This window comes from Macaca fascicularis, chromosome 2 (assembly GCF_037993035.2).
Source record: "Macaca fascicularis isolate 582-1 chromosome 2, T2T-MFA8v1.1".
Lineage (NCBI taxonomy): Eukaryota > Metazoa > Chordata > Mammalia > Primates > Cercopithecidae > Macaca > Macaca fascicularis.
In genome coordinates this window covers 44,805,263-44,823,657 of record NC_088376.1, presented here as the reverse complement: position 1 = coordinate 44,823,657, position 18,395 = coordinate 44,805,263, and the positions used below count along the sequence as shown (strand labels likewise).

The following is an 18,395-nucleotide window of genomic DNA, read 5'->3' as shown; positions in this document are numbered from 1 at the left end:
CAGGAGGCTGAGACAGGAGAACCACTTGAACCTGGGAGGCGGAGGTTGCAGTGAGCCAAGATCGCGCCACTGAACTCCAGCCTGAGTGACAGAGCGAGACTCTCAAAAAAAGAAAAAGAAAAAAGAAGTCATTTAGGCTGGGTGCCATGGCTCAAGCCTTTAATCCCAGCACTTTGGGAAGCTAAGGGGGAGAACTGCTTGAAGCACAGGAGTTTGAGACCAGGCTGGGCAACATGGCAAGACCCCATCTCTACAAAATAAAAAAAATTAGCCAGGTGTGGTGACGCATGCCTGTGGTGTCAGCCACTTTGGAGGCTGAGGTGGGAGGATCACTTGAGCCCTGGAGTTTGAGGCTATAGTGAGCTGTCATTGCATCACTGCCCTCTAGCCTGGGTGTCAGAGAGAGACCCCCATCACAAAAAAAAAAAAAAATAGTAAGGGGATTAAAGAGTGTGGTCAAGTTTTGGAAGATGGGGGTCATCTGAGGAAGGCAACTAAGAAGGAAATGTCTTTGTTGTCCTACCCTTAAATGTTGTTTGTCCCCGGGTTTTAGTGTTGGCCTTTCACATACTTCCTGGATGATCTCCTTTGATATATTTTGTTACACTGTTATCTTCTAAGAGAAACACTGATAAGCTGAAGTTTGTCGGGGTAATTAAGTAGTTGATGTTATAGTTCAGAAAATAATAGGTTGGCTTTTCCTTTAGAGGAGAATTTTCTTGGTAGCAGTTTGCTATGGTAATTTGAAATTTAAAGTACTGAGATCACTTGAAAACACAGTACAGATCCCACTGTTCTTAGTATTAATAACTAGTTAGCACCATGTTTTTTCTCTAGTATTATAAAACCCTAAAGCATTATCAATTTGACAGTTTGAAAATATGTTAGCTTTTAGTCTCGATGTTTTGTACTACAAAGAAATTTAAATAGTTATTTTACTTTTCATGTTATGTTTCATCATCAAATATATTATTTGTTCCATCATGTCTATTAAAGATCTCTTTCTCAATTCTGATATAAACTGTGATTTGCATTATATATTCTCTAAATATTTTTTCCTCTAAAAGACCAACTGAAAGTTTCATAGTTAATTGTCAAATAATTGGAACTATTTATTTTATAGACTTTCAGTAAAATATAAATAAAGATTATTTATGCAGCAAAGTTAATTGTATTCCTTACAACAAAGCAGTCATTAGTATGGCTTTTCAGTAAGGTGTATTTTGTTCATAATGTGCTTCCTAAGATATTTATAAATTACCTCAACAAAATGAATTAGGACCATGGGTGTATATAGCTAGAAAATGGCCTTGGTATTGCAGAATACTAACTTAATGTTTTGGTATCATTTCAGGCAACATTTCATTTGTTGCATTTCCAGTTTCCAATACCAACTCACCTACAAAGATTTTACCAAAAACCTTAGGACCAATAAATGTGAATGTTGGACCCCAAATGGTAAGAAAATTATCAAATCTTAGAATTGAAACTTTGTTTAGCCAAGACTTATTTAAAGGATAATTGCATTAAATATGTTTGATCAGATATTCCAGTTAAACCAGGAGGGGCAGGTGTCTCACGCCTGTAATCCCAACACTTTGGGAAGCCGAGACAGGTGGATCACTTGAGCTCAGGAGTTCAAGACCAGCCTGGGCAACATGGTGAAACCCTGTCTCTACAAAAAACAGCTGGGCACTGTGGCACATGCCTGAAGTCCCAGCTACTTGGAGGACTGAGGCGGGAGGATTGCTTGAGCCCAAGAGGTCAAGGTCACAGTGAACCGTGTTTGCACCACTGCACTCCAACCTGGGTGATAAAGCAAGACCCTGTCTCAAAAAGAAAAAAACAAAATTATAATTAATTTCAGTTACCTGAGTCACTTTAAAAAAACATTCTGTTTTTATCTGAGTGTATCTGGTCAAGTCTTGAGCTTGAGAAAAAGAAAGTCATTGTGCTCTTTAATATTTAATTTTCACATATTTGAATCTGTGGATTCTGGATGTGTAGTTTTAAGTCTTTTGCTCTCTGTGTGAGGTTTCTCTTGTATTTAGTTGTTTAAATTGATTTGAAATGTATTATGCTTTATATCCTCCTCCTCTTTTCTTTTTCTTATAAAATAACCTTTACTGCTCTAAACTATGTATTCTCACATAAATGGAATCTGAGACCCAACAGTTAATTTACATCTGGAGCTATTAATTTAAAATTCCTTTCATTAAAGGCTTCTGGGGAAAAAACAATATACCAATTTATTTTAATCTTTAGTGGTAGAAATAATGAATGAAAAATGGAAAACAACTGTTTCTGTAAAGTCATTCATTAATTATGCTGGAGCGTAAAGTGTGTAGCACTTTCAGCAGACTTATTTATAAACAAGGTTGCATTCCACTACTCTGAAACTAAGTCTAATTTAAATGGCCTTACCCACCATTAGTAAAAGTACTCAAACATTTAAGCAATAACTCTTTGTTGCCAGTGTTTTCATCTTTTCATCTGTAGAGCAATAAGAATAAATTTCGCCCACAATGTACAACAGCACTGTGGACTATGTTAAATGCAAAGTTATTTAGATAAAAATATCTTTTAACATACCTAATGGTTTCAGAAAGTCTCTAAGACTTTAGGACACATTCTTGACATGACATTTTCCTTGGTTAGTTGAGGACTGTTTATCATCTGCAGAAATCAAGCTAAAGATCCAACACAATTTACTGTAAGTATGTGAAGAATGTAGTCTAGCTCCAAACCTCATGGAGATTTAAGCTCAAATAAGAGCCTTCATTTCAAGGTAGCTCAGGTTATATTTTCAAACATTTGCTAAGCATTTTCCCCTCCTCAGCCACTACTATAGGTGCAAATGAGATAAAACACTCAACTTTAAAATCTGCATTTTGAAATGTGATTATATAAGTACCAAAATTAAACATACTCAAATTTTTATGAGTCTTGCCCTTACAGTACTCTTCTGTTTTGAGAGATTATTTTCTATTATTTTTTGTTTGTTTAACGCTGCTGTACCCCAAGGTGAATTTATCCTTTGGAAGCATATATAATTTTTCTCCCATTGTCAGTTTGAACTAACATGCATGTTAGCCCTTACGTGGTCCAGTTCTGTTAATAATAAGTAGTGATGTGTGGTACTAACTCAGTTACTGTAAATCTCAGGATCAGCAGAACAAAGGTCACAAGAAGGAGAGGAGATTTGGAACTCTACCTTCAGCTGGGCCATCCCAAGTACTTAATTTGTCCGCCTACTTCTGAAGTCCTTTTTTCAGTTCTGAGTTCTTAGGCAGGAATCAGAATTTCGTTTTTGGTTTCCTAATGGTTGTAAGACCCCATTGCTATCTCTTGAATGTGTCCCTCCAAAATTCATGTTGAAGCTTAATCCCTATTGTCATGGTATTAAGGGGTGGGACCTTTGGGGAAGTAATTAAGCTATGAGGGCTTCATTCTCATGGAGGGCATTAGTGACTTTATAAAAGAAGTTGAGGCTGGGTGCGGCGGCTCAGGCCAGTAATCCCAGCACTTTGGGAGGCCGAGGTGGGCAGGTCATGAGATCAAGAGACTGAGACCATCCTGGTCAACATGGTGAAACCCATCTCTACTAAAAATACAATAATTGCTGAGGGTGGTGTCTCAAGCCTGTAATCCCAGCACTTTGGGAGGCCGAGGCAGGTGGATCACGAGGTCAGGAGATCAAGACCATCCTGGCTAAAACAGTGAAACCCCATCTCTACTAAAATACAAAAAATTAGCTGAGCATGGTGACACACATGTAGTCCTAGCTACTCGGGAGGCTAAGGCAGGAGAATCACTTGAACCCGGGAGGCAGAGGTTGCAGTGAGCAGAGATCGTGCCACTGTACTCCAGTCTGGGCAATAGAGCAAGACTCCGTCTAAAAAAAAAAAAAAAAAGTTGAAGGGAGCTCTTTGCCCCACTTCCTGTAGTGAAGACACTACAAGAAGGTACCACCTATGAAGCAGAGAGTGAGCCTTCACTAGACACTGAATTTGCTGGCTTGATCCTGGACTTCCCAGCCACCAGAACTTCAAGAAATACATTTCTATCGTTTATAAATTACCTATGCTAAGGTATTTTGTTATAGCAGACTAAGACAAAAAAATTAGTACCAAGAACTGGGGTGCTGCCAGAACAAACACCTAAAACTGTGGAAATGGCTTTAGAACTGGGTAATGGGCAGAGGCTGGAAGAGTTCAGAGGAACAGGCTGGAAAAAGCCTCTTGAGATGAATGGACCATTAAGGGTGATTCTGGTGAGGAATCAGAAGAGGAGGAGAGCTGTAGAGAAAGCCTCACTCTTCTTAGAGAGTACCTCCGTGGTCATGAACAGAATGTTGGCACAAATATGGATGGTAAAGGCCATTATAATGAGGTCCCAGACAGGAGTGAAGGACATGTTATTGGAAACTGGAGGAAAAGCCATCCTTGTTACAGAGTAGCAAAAGGCTGGGCGCAGTGGCTCATTCCTGTAATCCCATCATTTTGTGAGGCCAAGGCAGAAGGATGTCTTGAGCCCAGTAGTTCAAGACCAGCCTGGGCAACATAGTGAGACCTCATCTCTACTAAAAAAAAAACTAAAAATAAAAATTAGCTAGGCCGGGTGCAGTGGTTCATACCTGTAATCCCAGCACTTCGGGAGGCCGAGGCTGGTGGATCACTTGAGGTCAGGAGTTCAAGACCAGCCTGGCCTACGTGGTGAAACCCTGTCTCTACTAAAAATACAGAAATTAGCCGGACATGGTGGTGGGTGCCTGTAATCCCAACTACTTGGGAGGCTGAGGCAGGAAGATCACTTGAACCTGGGAGCCTGAGGTTGCAGTGAGCAAAGATTGCACCATTGCACTCCAGCCTGGGCAACAGAGTGAGACTTTGTCTCAGAAAACAAACAAACAAAAACCCAGGCATGGTGGCACCTATAGTCCTTGCCACTCAGGAGATTAAGGAGAGAGGATCACTTGGGCCCAAGAGTCCAAGGCTGTAGTGACCCTGACAGAGGAGTCACTATAAGACAACCAAACAACAACCACTAAAAAAGTGGCAAGGGACTTCACTGAATTGTTTTCCTGTTTTAATGTTTTGTGGAAGGAGGAACTTAGGATCAGTGAAATTGGATAGTTGGCCAAAGAAATTTCTAAGCAAAGTGTTTAGGGATCAACGTGGCTTCTCTTGGCTGTTTATAGTAAAATGTGAGAAGAGAGAAGTGAATTAAAGATATAATTTATAATCAGAAGTGAAGATTTAGGAAATTCTCAGCTTGGCCATGTAAAGAATAAAAAAGCATGTTCTGGAGAGAACACCAAAAGAGTGGCCTAGTCACCTTTTGATAAAGAAGACCAGTGTGCATGGGTGGAAGCTTGGTGCTGTTCATCAAAACATGGAAGAATAAACCCACAGCATTTCAGTGATTATCGATGCTGCTCCTCTCATCACAGGCCCAGAGGGCCAAGACATGGGGGACAGAACTATCAAAAGAGGGGCTTCAGGCGCTAATGAAACCCTGGCAATCGCTTCCTGGCACTGTGTCAAGTCTGCTCCCCAAATTTTGGCGCAGTGCTCCTTAGCCATTCCAGGTGTGGCTCCGGTAGGCCCAAATATAGTGCAAGTATATATGTGGCTGCTCCTCTAGAGGGCACAGGTGGTGAACCTTGGCAGTGTCTGAGTGATGCCATCTCCAGTGGGTACAGGGTGCACAAGCTGCGGGGTATGATAACTTCCACCTAGATTTTAAAAGATGCCCTGGAGAGCCTTAACAGATCCTGGCAGAGAATTGCTACAGAGGTGAGGCCACCACTGGGAACCCTCGCCAGGTCAAAGCTTAGTGGAGCTGAGAGGGGCGGGGTCGCTCCCTGAGGCCCTAGTCTAGTAGACCTTCCAGCATGCAACTGCAGCCTGGGAGAGCCACATGCAGAAGACTCAAACTCTAACCCAGGAGAACTGAGCATGGGCTGCCCCCAATAAAGTCATGGGGATGGGGGCCCCTGGTAGCCTGGAGGCCCAACTCCTGCTCCAGTGTGTCCAAAAGGCAGGATATCAAGTCAAAGATTATTCTGAAGCCTTAAAAGTTAATGTTTGCCCTGTTGGGTTTTGGATTGGTTGGGACCTATTATCCCTTTCTTCTTTTCTATTTTCTCCCTTTTGGAATGGGAATGCATGTTCTGTGCCTGTCCCATCATTGTATTTTGGAAACAGGTTGGATTTCACAGACTCACAGCTGGAGGGGAATTTGCCTCAGGATGAATTGCACCTTTGAGTCTTACTCATACCTGATTTGGGGAAGGAGTTAGGACTTGTGAGACTATGGAATGAAATGAATGTATTTTGCCTGTGAAATAGGAATGTTAGAGGGTCAGGAACTGAATGCTCTGGTCTGAATGGGTTCCTCCAAAATTCATGTTGAAACCTCATCCCTACTGTGGTGGTATTAAGAGGCGGGGCCTTTGGGGAAGTGATGAAGTCATGAGGGCTTCACCCTCATGAATGGAATTAGTGCCCTTATAAAAGAGGTTGAAGGGAGCACCCTGGACCCTTTCTGCTATTAGGATGCAACCAGAAGGCATCATCTCTGAAGCAGAGAATAAACCCTCACCAGGCACTGAATCTGTCAGTACTTTAATTTTGGACCTCTCAGCAACCTCCAGAACAGTGAGCAATAAATTTCTATGGTTTGTAAATTACCCAGTTTAGTACTCCTTGCGGAAGACTTTAAAGAAAATTAATTAGTTAATTACCCAGTCTAAGGTGGTTTGTTATAGTAGCCTGAATGGACTAAGACACCCAGTTAGAGCCATTATCGGTTCTCCTCTAACTCCCTCATCCATGATTTTTTAAAAAGTTTTTGTTTAGTTAAAGAATTCTTGGATAAAAACTCACTGATTTGCTTCTTAGCCTTCTGTTTCTGCTTGCCCTTTGAACTTCACGTGTCTTTTGGAAGCCAAATCTTAATGGTAGGTAGAAATTTCAAAAGGCCCCATGAAAAGTTTTCATTTGTTTTCTGTGGTTATGGAAACTAGTTTAGCAGTACTTATTTCAGTTGAAGATACTTGCCCTTTTCTTATAGGCTCTCTTATGGTTATATGTTATAGATCTTGTGATTATACAGTTGACCTTTGAATAATGCAAGGGATAAGGGCACAGCCCCTGTGCAGTCATGAATCCATGGTTAGCTTTTGACTCCCCCAAAATTTAACTGTTAATACCTTATTATTGACTAGAAGCCTTACTATAACATAAATAGTCGAATAACACATTTTATGTTATATTAATGTTATTTTGTATGTTAATATGTATTGTATACTGTATTCTTACAATAAAGTAAGCTAGGGAAAAAAATTACTAAGAAAATCATTAGGAAAATACATTTATAATTCATTAAGTGGAAGTGGATTATCATAAAAGTCTTCATCCTCGATGTCTTCACGTTGAGTAGGCTGCAGAGGAGAAAGAGGAGAAGTTGATCTGGCTGTCTCAGGGGTGGCAGAAGTGAAAGGAAATCCATGTATAAGTGGACCTGCCCAGTTCAAGCCCATGTAATTCAAGGGTCAACTGTATAAGATAATCTCATGACTGTCTTATTTTAGAAGAGTGAAAACTGCATGTTTCTTACAGTGAAAACCAAAATTCCATCAAATAGTGAAATCTCTTAATATACCACTTTATAATTTTGTAATTTTTTTCCCTTTGGAATACATATGCTCTCTTGGCTTTTTAAACTGTAGATGGCAGTAGCACATAAAATATGTTGATTGAGGGCAGGAAAATGTTCAGAATAATGTTCAATTGCTATCTGATTTTCCCAGTGTAACTAATTCTATTGTCAGAGAAACCACATAACATTTAAATTAAGGATGTCTGGATTTTTGGTAAGAGCACTCTGGAATTTAAAACTCTGTTTTCCTTATCGTATCAAGTGAATATTAAAAGTATATTTTTACCTCCAACTTTAATACTTCAGTTTGGGATTTCAATTTTTTTTTTTTTTTACAGAGTCTCGCTCTGTCGCCTAGGCTGGAGTGCAGTGGCACGATCTCAGCTCACTACAGCCTCCGCTTCCCAGGTTCAAGCGATTCTTCTGCCTCAGCCTCCTGAGTAGCTGGGATTACCGGCGTGTGCCACAACACCCAGCTGATTTTGTTTGTATTTTTGGTAGAGATGGGGTTTCACCATTTTGGCCAGGCAGGTCTCGAACTCCTGACCTCAAATGATCCACCCGCCTCAGCCTCCCAAAGTGCGGGGATTTTTAGGAGTGAACCACCGTGCCTGGCCTGGGATTTCAAAATTAAGGTTCAGAGTTAGAAAGCATGACTGACTCATCACCCTGTAAACCAATTTTCTTATATTCTGTGGCTGTTCAAGTCTCACTGACTTTCCTTTTGTTTTATTTCTTACGTTTCACTCTCATTATCCTAGTTTAGTAACTTACCGTATCTCACATACTCTTAGACCTTATCTTTCCTGTTCAAGTGTGTCATCTCTGTAATTTGTTCATGCAGGAAATGTTTATTAAGGAATTGCTGTGTACCAGGCCCTGTGCTAAGAGAAAGGAGCAGAGTGTTGCTAATCACTCTCCAATCAGCAAAAAATATCAGCTAACAATCTGACAATGAGGGAGGGAAAAAAAGAAAATGTAAACTAGAATTCACTTTCAAAGTCATTTTCATAAAGATAGCCTGTTTTTCTCTATGTCCTCTTTCCCTTCCTCCTTCCTTTCTTTTTTCTTTTCTTTCTTTTTTTTTTTTTTTTTTTTTTTTTTGAGATAGAGTCTCACTCTGTCGCCCAGGATGGAGTGCAGTGGCATGATCCCTGGTTACTGTAACCTCCGCCTCCTGGGTTCAAGTGATTCTCCTGCCTCAGCCTTCCAAGTAGCTGGGATTATAGGTGCCCACCCCCACGCCCAGCTAATTTTTATATTTTAATAGAGTAGGGATTTCGCCGTGTTGGCCGGGCTGATCATGAACTCCTGACCTCAAATGATCTGCCTGCCTTTGCCTCTCAGAAAGTGCTAGGATTACAGGCATGAGCCACCATGCCCAGCTTTTTTTTTCTACAAAGCCCTGTAAATCAGCAAAACCAAGCATGTAGGCTGCTAATACCATATAGAAAAAGATCTCCTTAGTAATAATACTGCAATAGTAATGCAATGCATTTCAAGGGTAAATTGGAATGCTTAGAATAGCTTTGTAGACACTGCTGTTCAAGGAGTAGAGTCGACCAGAGGGTAATCAAATAACTCACATTTTTCTTCATAAGCTGTCCATACCCAAGGTCAGCATGATAGAGAATGTGATGTAGTGATTGGTGGAAACTATGTTGTATTTTTTTAGTGGATTTTATATAATCCTTTTAGCATATCAATAAATGAAGTTACTTTTTTTCTTATTATTTTAAAAGTTGAGTATTTTATCCCAGTTAGTAAATATTTATTGTGCCTTTCCTATGAGCATCCCCTACCACTGTGTTAAACCCTGCAAAGGACATAGTTTAGCAGGTTACTCTCCACCCCTAAAGATCCTGCACTGAAATGAAAGTGGGGATGTGGGACCAGACGTGTGGAGTGGGAAGTGCAAGCATACTTGGAATGCAAGGCAGAATTCATTGAGAGGTACAGACACATTTTCTGTTTTTATGTTTTCGCACGAGGCAAACTTCTGAGTGCCTTATTTAATACCCTTGGTGTGTTGTACATAATCAGAACTCTCCAGACATCTGTCAGTATTATTAACTTTTGTTTTTATTTTTGTAACTATAGAATGAACTTACTAAAACTATTTCATAAACAATTGTAGGTACTAACATCTTCCTAGCCCCAAACTAACATAGTCAAACATAAACAGAAGCTAGCTAAGATTCTTAAATACTTGGTAAATGAATACATGTTGACTAGACTTTAATAACTAGGTCTGAACTATTTTTATGCTTCAGAGGTTATTGTTTGACTCTTTCCTTCAAATGCAAATGAAGAGCTTGAAATGCTTATTAATCCTTCCCTTTAGTTATGTATGGAGCAAGTTAGCAATGAATTTAATGATTCACCCTGGCTGCAGAAACATGTTTCATTTGGTCAGGGAAATAAAAATTAATTAGCATTTTGTCTTGCATAAGGCAGTAGAATAGAACTATTTCTCTTGTTTGAGGACTTATTCAATTACATGTAGTCCCTGTAGATATTTTTCTCTCTGAGTTGGGACTTAAAACTTACTATCATGAACACTTTCAAAACTTTACAAAAATAGAACTATATACCCAACAGTTGCTTCAATAATTATCCAATAGGGTCCAATCATGTTTCATTAATATCCCCATTCACTGGAGCGTGCCTCTTCCCCTTTTTTTACATGAAAATATTTCTAAAGCTATCACTAGGCTGCTAGGTTTTTTGTATTAATTATTATAAATGTCTTTGGGAAGAACATGTTTTGTTTTTTAACCAGTGAAAATTTTAAGACCTGGAAAGGAATTTGGTAACACATATAAGGTACCTTTCTAAAAAAGTCTTTAGGGGTTCCATTAATCCCCTTTCTGGAGTCTAGCCTTAGGAAATAGAAATTAAGGGCGAGGTCTTTGTACAAAAATGTTTATCACAGCATTCTTTATAACAGTGAACAATTAAAAATCCATATATATCTAATAGAGAATAATAAATCCACATGGTAGAATGTTTTATGGTCTTTAAAATGTCTTCAAAGAGTATTTAATAACATGAAATACTCTTTTTTTTTTTGAGATGGAGTTTTGCTTTTTTTGCCCAGGCTGGAGTGCAATGGTGCCATCTCCGCTCACTGCAACTTCCGCCTTCTGGGTTCAAGCGATTCTCCTGCCTCAGCCTCTCGTGTAGCTGGGATTACAGGCGCACACCACCATACCTGGCTAATTTTGTATTTTTAGTAGAGATGGGTTTTTACCATGTTGGCCAGGCTGGTCTTGAACTCCTGACCTCAGGTGATCCTCCCACCTTGGCCTCCCAAAGTGCTGGGTTTACAGCGCGAGCCACCGCTCCCTGTCCAATACTTTTTTTAAATAGGATAAAATTGCATCTATATAATTATCCAAGCTGGATAGTATCTTTGTGTATACTGTATGATGGACTGTGGAAGTCTGATTTGCTCTTACCCTGGTTTCAGTAAATCAAGCTGTACTGCAATTCATTTCCTCAGTTTCAAAGAAAGCTTTTCATTTTTCTGATTTTTGAAGCATTGTCAGTTCTCTACTTAATCCTTCCAAATTGCCATTCATTTGCTGAAACCTGAATTGTGACCTCATGTCAGTATTCAGGATACTTGTGCATTAAGATCCTAGGATATAAGTAAATCAAAGGCATTGCTTATATTCTTAGATGACTGACATTAAGTACCTTTTATTTCCTCATATGTAGGTTAGCAATCAACATTATTTTCTGCCTGTAGGCTTTTCTTAATAATTAAGAATATCATATTCTTTGTTCCTGACTTTACAGATTATAAGCACACCACAGAGACTAACCAGTTCAGGAAGTGTTCTGATTGGGAGTCCATATACCCCTGCACCAGCAATGGTTACTCAGACACACATAGCAGAAGCTACTGGCTGGGTCCCTGGGTAAGAGTGTTGCAAGTTACTATTTTTAAAACCTTAAAAAAGAAGTTTAGACATTTTTTTCTCACTATCTTGTCTTCCGTTCTTGTTTTATTTTAGTTTAGTTCTTAAAAACAAATGTTTTTCCTTTAAAATCACCTATTTTATTTCACTTTATATCTTAGATATAAATCATCTCTGGAACAACTATTTTTAAACAGAAAAAAACAGTACAATAAATCATAACTGAACGCCGTGACTTTTTAAACTCTGGAATAGGACTACTTTTATTATAACATTTAACTGCTTTGGAAATATAAAAACTCTATTTTTATATATTTTTAACTCACATAAAAAAGGAGTTAAATATTAAGTGTTGGCTATACTCAGAATTTCCCCTATGAATTATTTCCTTAAAAACCAGAAAAGGTTAGGAAAAGAGGCCAAATACATTTTTTCATTAAATTTCCTCTTCTTTTTAAATGCTGAACAATTGAATCAATATCTCTTCTATGTTACTAATTTGTCACTTTTAGTACAAACTTCTATATGTTTCATCTTTGCCTGTAAATACTTACACCTTTCTCTACTCTTTATCATTTTAGTACCTCATACTTCCATAAAAGAAAAATAAATAAGATAAATTGCTGAAAATCTCATTTTGTTACTTGAGATGTTTTGTTACTTTAGAAGTTATTTACATGGTGGAATACTGCATTGGTGATTCTGTCATATGTGAGTTTGAGCAAGCAGATGGTAAATCTTAGTGCAGTAAGAATCTCCTTGCTTCAAGGATATTAAGTGAATTAATAATCCTGGCAAAGTGCTTTAAGATGTATACATATTAATATACATAAATACATGCCTACACACACGTACAAATACATTAAAGACAGAAGAGTTTTGTATATGCATACTTTTCCATTATCAAATGAGCTGAAATGACAGAATTACCTGTAATCCTATGGGCGTTACTCAATCCTCATGAACATTCTTGTGTACATCTAAGGTTACCCTGGATTTCTATATAGCCTTGAAAGATTATAACATGAAAGCCAAGCCTGTGCCAGCAGTGTTGGCCCACTTTGGAAATGACCAGGGTCTGGATATTTTCAGCCCCATTTGTGCTTTATATCGGAGGTGGCAGGATTGTCTGGTATAGTCAGTATTTCACAGAGTGAAGAAAATTTTTCTCTGTCTTGTTTGCAGGTCTGCAGTGTTTTCCTCCCTAACTATTCATTGAGCTCTTTTCAACCTATGATTATTATGTTGTGATATCTTGTTCACATGATACAATTAGGATTTATTTTATGTACCTATCTTTTGTATTTGTTAGTTTTAGTCTTCAAATATATTCAATGTATAATTAGACAAGTTATAATAAAGTATTAATGAAATTAAATTGTATTTAAGTATGTGTTGTTTTTATGCTATCTTTTTTCCTTTTTAGTGATAGAAAACGGGCTAGAAAATTTATAGACTCTGATTTTTCAGAAAGGTGAGTATAAGTCTAACTATTTTGTTTGGAAGATTCTGTTATATAGAGAGGTTGTTGGCGTTGCGACTACTCTGGTTTAATGCGATGTTTCTCTTCGTGTAACTTCAACTTCTTTCAGTTTTTGCCATTATTTCATTCTGCATCAAGTGTCCCAGTTCACTCATAGTATCTGTATGGTTTCAGTAGAAATTACCCTGTGAGCAGATTGACTATTGGTAGTATGTCCTTTAGTATTACCTCCCCTCTTTCCATCTGGGAAATGAAGAGTTTTATCAAAGTGAATGCTCCACATTACCCTAACATGCCCAAACTTTAACAAGTTTTTCTTTTTTCTTTTTTTTTTTTTTTTTGAGATGGAATCTTTCTTTGTCACCCAGGCTGGAGTGCAGTGGTGCGATCTTGGTTCACTGCAACCTCTGTCTCCCAGGTTCAAGTGATTCTCCTGCCTCAGCCTCCTGAATAGCTGGGATTACAGGCGCACACCACCATGCCTGGCTAATTTTTGTATTTTTAGTAGAGACGGGGTTTCACCATGTTGGCCAAGCTGGTCTCGAACTCCTGACCTCATGATCCACCTGCCTCAGCCTCCCAAAGTGCTAGGATTACAGGCGTGAGCCACCGCACCCTGCTAAGTTTTTCTTAAAACATTTATAAATCATAACAAACTCTCAGTTGTTCTTAAGCAATATGTTGGGCATAAGGAAAGTTCACGTTATCTTAGAATATTAGGACAGTGGCTTCTCCATTCTGACTGCATCAGAATCACTTGTAGTCTGTTAAGTAAAAAATAAATGCCTGCCACGTCAGAAACTCCTACATTTTCTAATTTGCTATCTCTGATTTGCTGTGCCCTGAGAAACTAGATGGCTAAATGTGTTAGAATTCAGTCTAAAATGAAAGTGACTAGGCTCTGAGTGAGAACTGTGGGAATATGTATAAAGGATGTGTGTTTTCTTGCCCTGACACTAGTGCTGTTTCAGTTCCTTGGTGGCTTTTGTTGCTTGCTTCTTGGTCCTAATTGTTTTCAACAGATACAATCACGTCTGAGGAGCTGCCGTACCATAGAAACGAAATGTTCTTTACTCTCTAATGGAAAGTCCTCTTTCCAACTCAAACTGGTCTTTACTGGTGTTTATCCTTGGAAAGGGCAACAGAACAAGTTCTTGCAGATGTATTTAGCAATGTTTAAGGCCTTAAAATGGAACTATTTGTCAGTTATGATGGGTGACACCTCTGCATTGCAAACAGTACAAAAACCAAGATTCTCTTTATTCTCCTTTGTAAGTGAGAATTCTAAAGATCTATAAGTGAGAATACATAAACGTGTTAGATTAAATGTATTAGTATAGCCATTGGTTCAACTTTGTCTTTCTACATTTGGTTCAGTGGCTTTTTTTCCTAGCATTTTTTTTTTTATCATTCTTTAAAAAGTTTTGAATGTAACTTTTCTGCAGTGTATCCCCACCACCCCTCTGTCAAACTGCAAAGATTTGACATGTGTTTTTCTTTATTCCTTGTTCTAAATTAGTAAGATTTAGCACAGTGGTGTTTCAGTTTTTTCTTTATGCTTCTTTTTTTTCTTTTTTTTTTTTGAGATGGAGTCTTCCTCTCTCTCCCAGGCTGGAGTGCAATGGCTTGATCTCAGCTCACTGCAACCTCTACCTTCTGGGTTCAAGCGATTCTCCTGTCTCAGCCTCCCAAGTAGCTGGGATTACAGACATGCACCACCATGCCCAGCAAGTTTTTGTATTTTTGTAGAAGCAGGCTTTCACCATGTTGACCAGGCTAGTCTCAAACTCTTGACCTCAAGTGATCTGCCTGCCTTGGCCTCCCAAATTGCTGGGATTACAGGCGTGATCCACTGTGCCCAGCCTCTTTTGTTTTTAAGACATGGTGTCACTCTGTTGCCCAGGCTGGAGTGCAGTAGCGCGATCTCGGCTCACTGCAACCTCTGCCTCCCAAGTAACTGGGACTACAGGCGTGTGCCACCACACCCAGCTAATTTTTGTATTTTTAGTAGAGATGGGGTTTCACTATGTTGGCCAGGCTGGTCTTGAACTCCTCACCTCAAGTGATCCACCTGCCTTGGCCTCCCAAAGTGCTGAGATTATAGGCATGAGCCACCACACCTGGCCTTTTTTTTATTTTTTACTTTTTTGCTAATTAAGTCAAGGTTTAATTTTATAAACATGACTGAAATATTTTGTTGATTTAAATATTCTGGTTGACTCTTTTTTTAACAAGAAATGAAACTTTTACTATATATTTTATATAACTCCTTATTTAAATGAAATACATTTATTGCAATTTATACTTGAAATACAATACTATAAATTTAATTTGTATATTACTTTTGTAAACCATAAAAAATTTATTGGGAAAATGTCAAGAGATGGTTTGTAGATTCTAGTTACGTGCCTGGAAAGAAAGAAAAATACTTTTTTATTCTTTGGGTGTAATTCTTTTGAATACTTAAAAGGAAATAATTAATAAACTGTAACATGCTTTTCAAACCACAGTATATTAGTGGGGTTTGTTTGTTTGTTTGTTTGTTTTTCGAGATAGAGTCTCGCCCTGTTGTCCAAAATGGAGTGCAGTGGCGCGATCTCTGCTCACTGCAGCCTCCGCCTCCTGGGTTCAAGCAGTTCTTTTGCCTCAGCCTCCTGAGTAGCTGGGATTACAAGCACCCACCACCATGCCCAGCTAATTTTTATATTTTTAGTAGAGACAAGTTTCACCATATTGGCCAGCTAGTCTCGAACGCCTGACCTACCTCAGCCTCTCAAAGTACTGAGATTACAGGGGTGAGCCACCGTGCCCAGTCTGTGGTTTTATTTTCTTATTTAGGTTTTAGTTTCTTAATTTAGTTCCTTTGATAAAGAATGCTTCCTCCTGGTTTCTTTGTTTGGTTTATGAATTAATAGAGTGTTTACATCCTGTGGCCAAATATTGATGTTATTTGGAAAGAGAGGGTCTTGGTGTTTGAAAGATCTCAGGCTCTTAAAAAAATGTGTAAACCCTATATATTTAAGATTTAAATAGAGAGCTTCCAATTTAAGATGATGGACTGGGCTGGGCACGGTGGCTCATGCACGTAATCTTGATACTTTGGGAGGCCGAGGTGGGCAAATTACAAGGTCAGGAGATCGAGACCATCCTGGGTAACACAGTGAAACCTCATCTCTACTAAAAATACAAAAACTAGCCAGGCATGGTGGCACATGCCTGTAATCCCAGCTAGTTGAGAGGCTAAAGCAAGAGAATCACTTGAGCCTGGGAAGCGGAAGTTGCAGTGAGCCGAGATCATGCCACTGCACTCCAGCTTGGGTAATAGAGCGAGACTCCATCGCAAAAAAAAAAAAAAAGATGGACTGATTACTCATGTTTACTCCCTACCTTCCTCATGCCCACTGCTAAGATATTATTGAAATTTTAGTATAAAAAATAATTAAAGGGACCTGGGCACAGTGGTTCACGCCTGTAATCCCAGCACTTTGGGAGGCCAAGGTAGCCATATCACTTGAGGTCAGGAGTTCAAGACCAGCCTAGCCAACCTCATGAAACCCCATCTCTACTGAAAATACAAAAATTAGTCAGGCATGGTGGCACATGCCTTTAATCCCAGCTACTTAGGAGGCTGAGGTGCAAGAATCGCTTGAACCCAGGAGGCAGAGGTTGCAGTGAGCTGAGTTCGTGCCACTGCACTCCAGCCCCGGCAACCGAGTGAGACTCTGTCTCAAAAATAATAATAATAATAATAATAATCATAATAATTAAAGTAAATCTGCAAAGGTGCTGTAAAAAATGATAGGGGTACAGATTTCCCAACTGGAAAATGAAGGCTAGTGTTATGATGAAAAGTGAAAGTAGAGAAATCTACATCGCACAATATGCGTGGAAGAAGTCAGCATCAGAAATGGTAGCCATTGTACCCTACATTGTCACAGAGAGGCTCCAGGCTTAAAGTTGACTTCTGTAGAAAGCAAGAATGAATTGTTGGAGGAAGTAAGGAGAGTGATTAAATAAAGACTTTGAGCAGCTGGGCCGGCTGAACCATCCCAACCCTTCAAATCCCCTTGTACCTCTTATCCCACCTCCATACACAGAGCAGTTGCACCAAACACATTTCTCCCCCAGGGCTGAAACTTGGAGAACTGATCCCAGGGAAACAACTGCCTGCCTCAGTTGGGTTTAAGAATTTTAGTATGCCGCCAGGCGCGGTGGCTCACGCCTGTAATCCCAACACTTTGGGAGGCCAAGGCGGGCAGATCACGAAGTCAGGAGATCGAGCCCATCCTGGCTAACACAGGGAAACCCCATCTCTACTAAAAATACAAAAAATTAGCCAGGCGTGGTGGCAGGCGCCTGTAGTCCCAGCTACCTGGGAGGCTGAGGCAGGAGAATCGCTTGAACACAGGAGGCCGGAGGTTGCAGTGAGACAAGACTGCGCCACTGCACTCCAGCCTGGGCGATGGAGCAAGATTCTGTCTCAAAAAAAAAAAAAAGAATTTTAGTATGCCCCAGAACAGGTTTTCCTCATACTGGCATTTGTATTTGTGGGGAAGAGAGAGAGAACAGACTGGCTGCCTGCTTGCCTGCTTAGCAGCAAACACAACCTGAAGTTAAGCTTGTTGCCAGCATGGCCCACTCACATCCACAGAAGTTGTAGTTAGCCCTGCACAAGTGAGGAGAACCTTCTTAGGAAAACAAGCCTGCATACAAGAAGCTCATGTAAACTCTATATGTTGAAAACTTGAATTCAACATTTGTGAATATGAAAGAACAGGACATTTTGGGAAAACTATCATGAAAGAAAAGGAACAAGATGAATAAACAAAAGTTATGACCCAAGAGGATGTAGAACAGTAAGATAAAAAAGAACAATAAAATAAAGTTGTAATTATCACCCTTTGAGAGGTCTGAAGGTTCCTAAGAAGCGAATACCCATGAAAGAAAAAGAAGATCCTATGGAAAAGAAGCAAGGAAGAAAAACATTCTGTGAAGTTTAAAACATGATTGCCGGCTGGGCATGGTGGCTCACACCTGTAATCCCAGCACTTTGGGAGACTGAGGCAGGCGGATCATCTGAGGTCAGGAGTTCAAGACCATCCTGTCCTACCTGGTGAAACCCTGTCTCTACTAAGAATACAAAATTTAGCTGGGCGTGGTGGCGTGTGCCTGTAACTACTCAGGAGGCTGAGGCAGGAGAATTGCTTGAACCCAGGAGGCGGAGATTGCAGTGAGCCGAGATTGCACCATTGCACTCCAGCCTGGTGACAGAGTGAGACTCCGTCTCAAAAAAAAAAAAAAGATTGCTAAAAACAGTTCTT

General features: G+C 39.5%; 1 protein-coding gene across 50 annotated transcripts in view; it reads left to right on the top strand.

Moving 5' to 3' along the window:
* Positions 1-18,395, top strand: part of TFDP2 (transcription factor Dp-2) — a 195,937-nt gene that overhangs the window by 142,167 nt on the left and 35,375 nt on the right. For 25 of the 50 annotated variants that reach the window (XM_005545974.4, XM_005545972.5, XM_065540045.2 and 22 more), the window contains 3 exons: positions 1,355-1,458; positions 11,470-11,591; positions 13,018-13,065. In XM_005545974.4, coding sequence (XP_005546031.2) covers positions 1,355-1,458; positions 11,470-11,591; positions 13,018-13,065 — 274 coding nt within the window. Of the gene's footprint in view, positions 1-1,354; positions 1,459-8,003; positions 9,619-11,469; positions 11,592-13,017; positions 13,066-18,395 lie in introns of all 50 variants that reach the window. The other 25 variants (XM_074031204.1, XM_074031198.1, XM_074031201.1 and 22 more) reach the window with 4 other exon arrangements.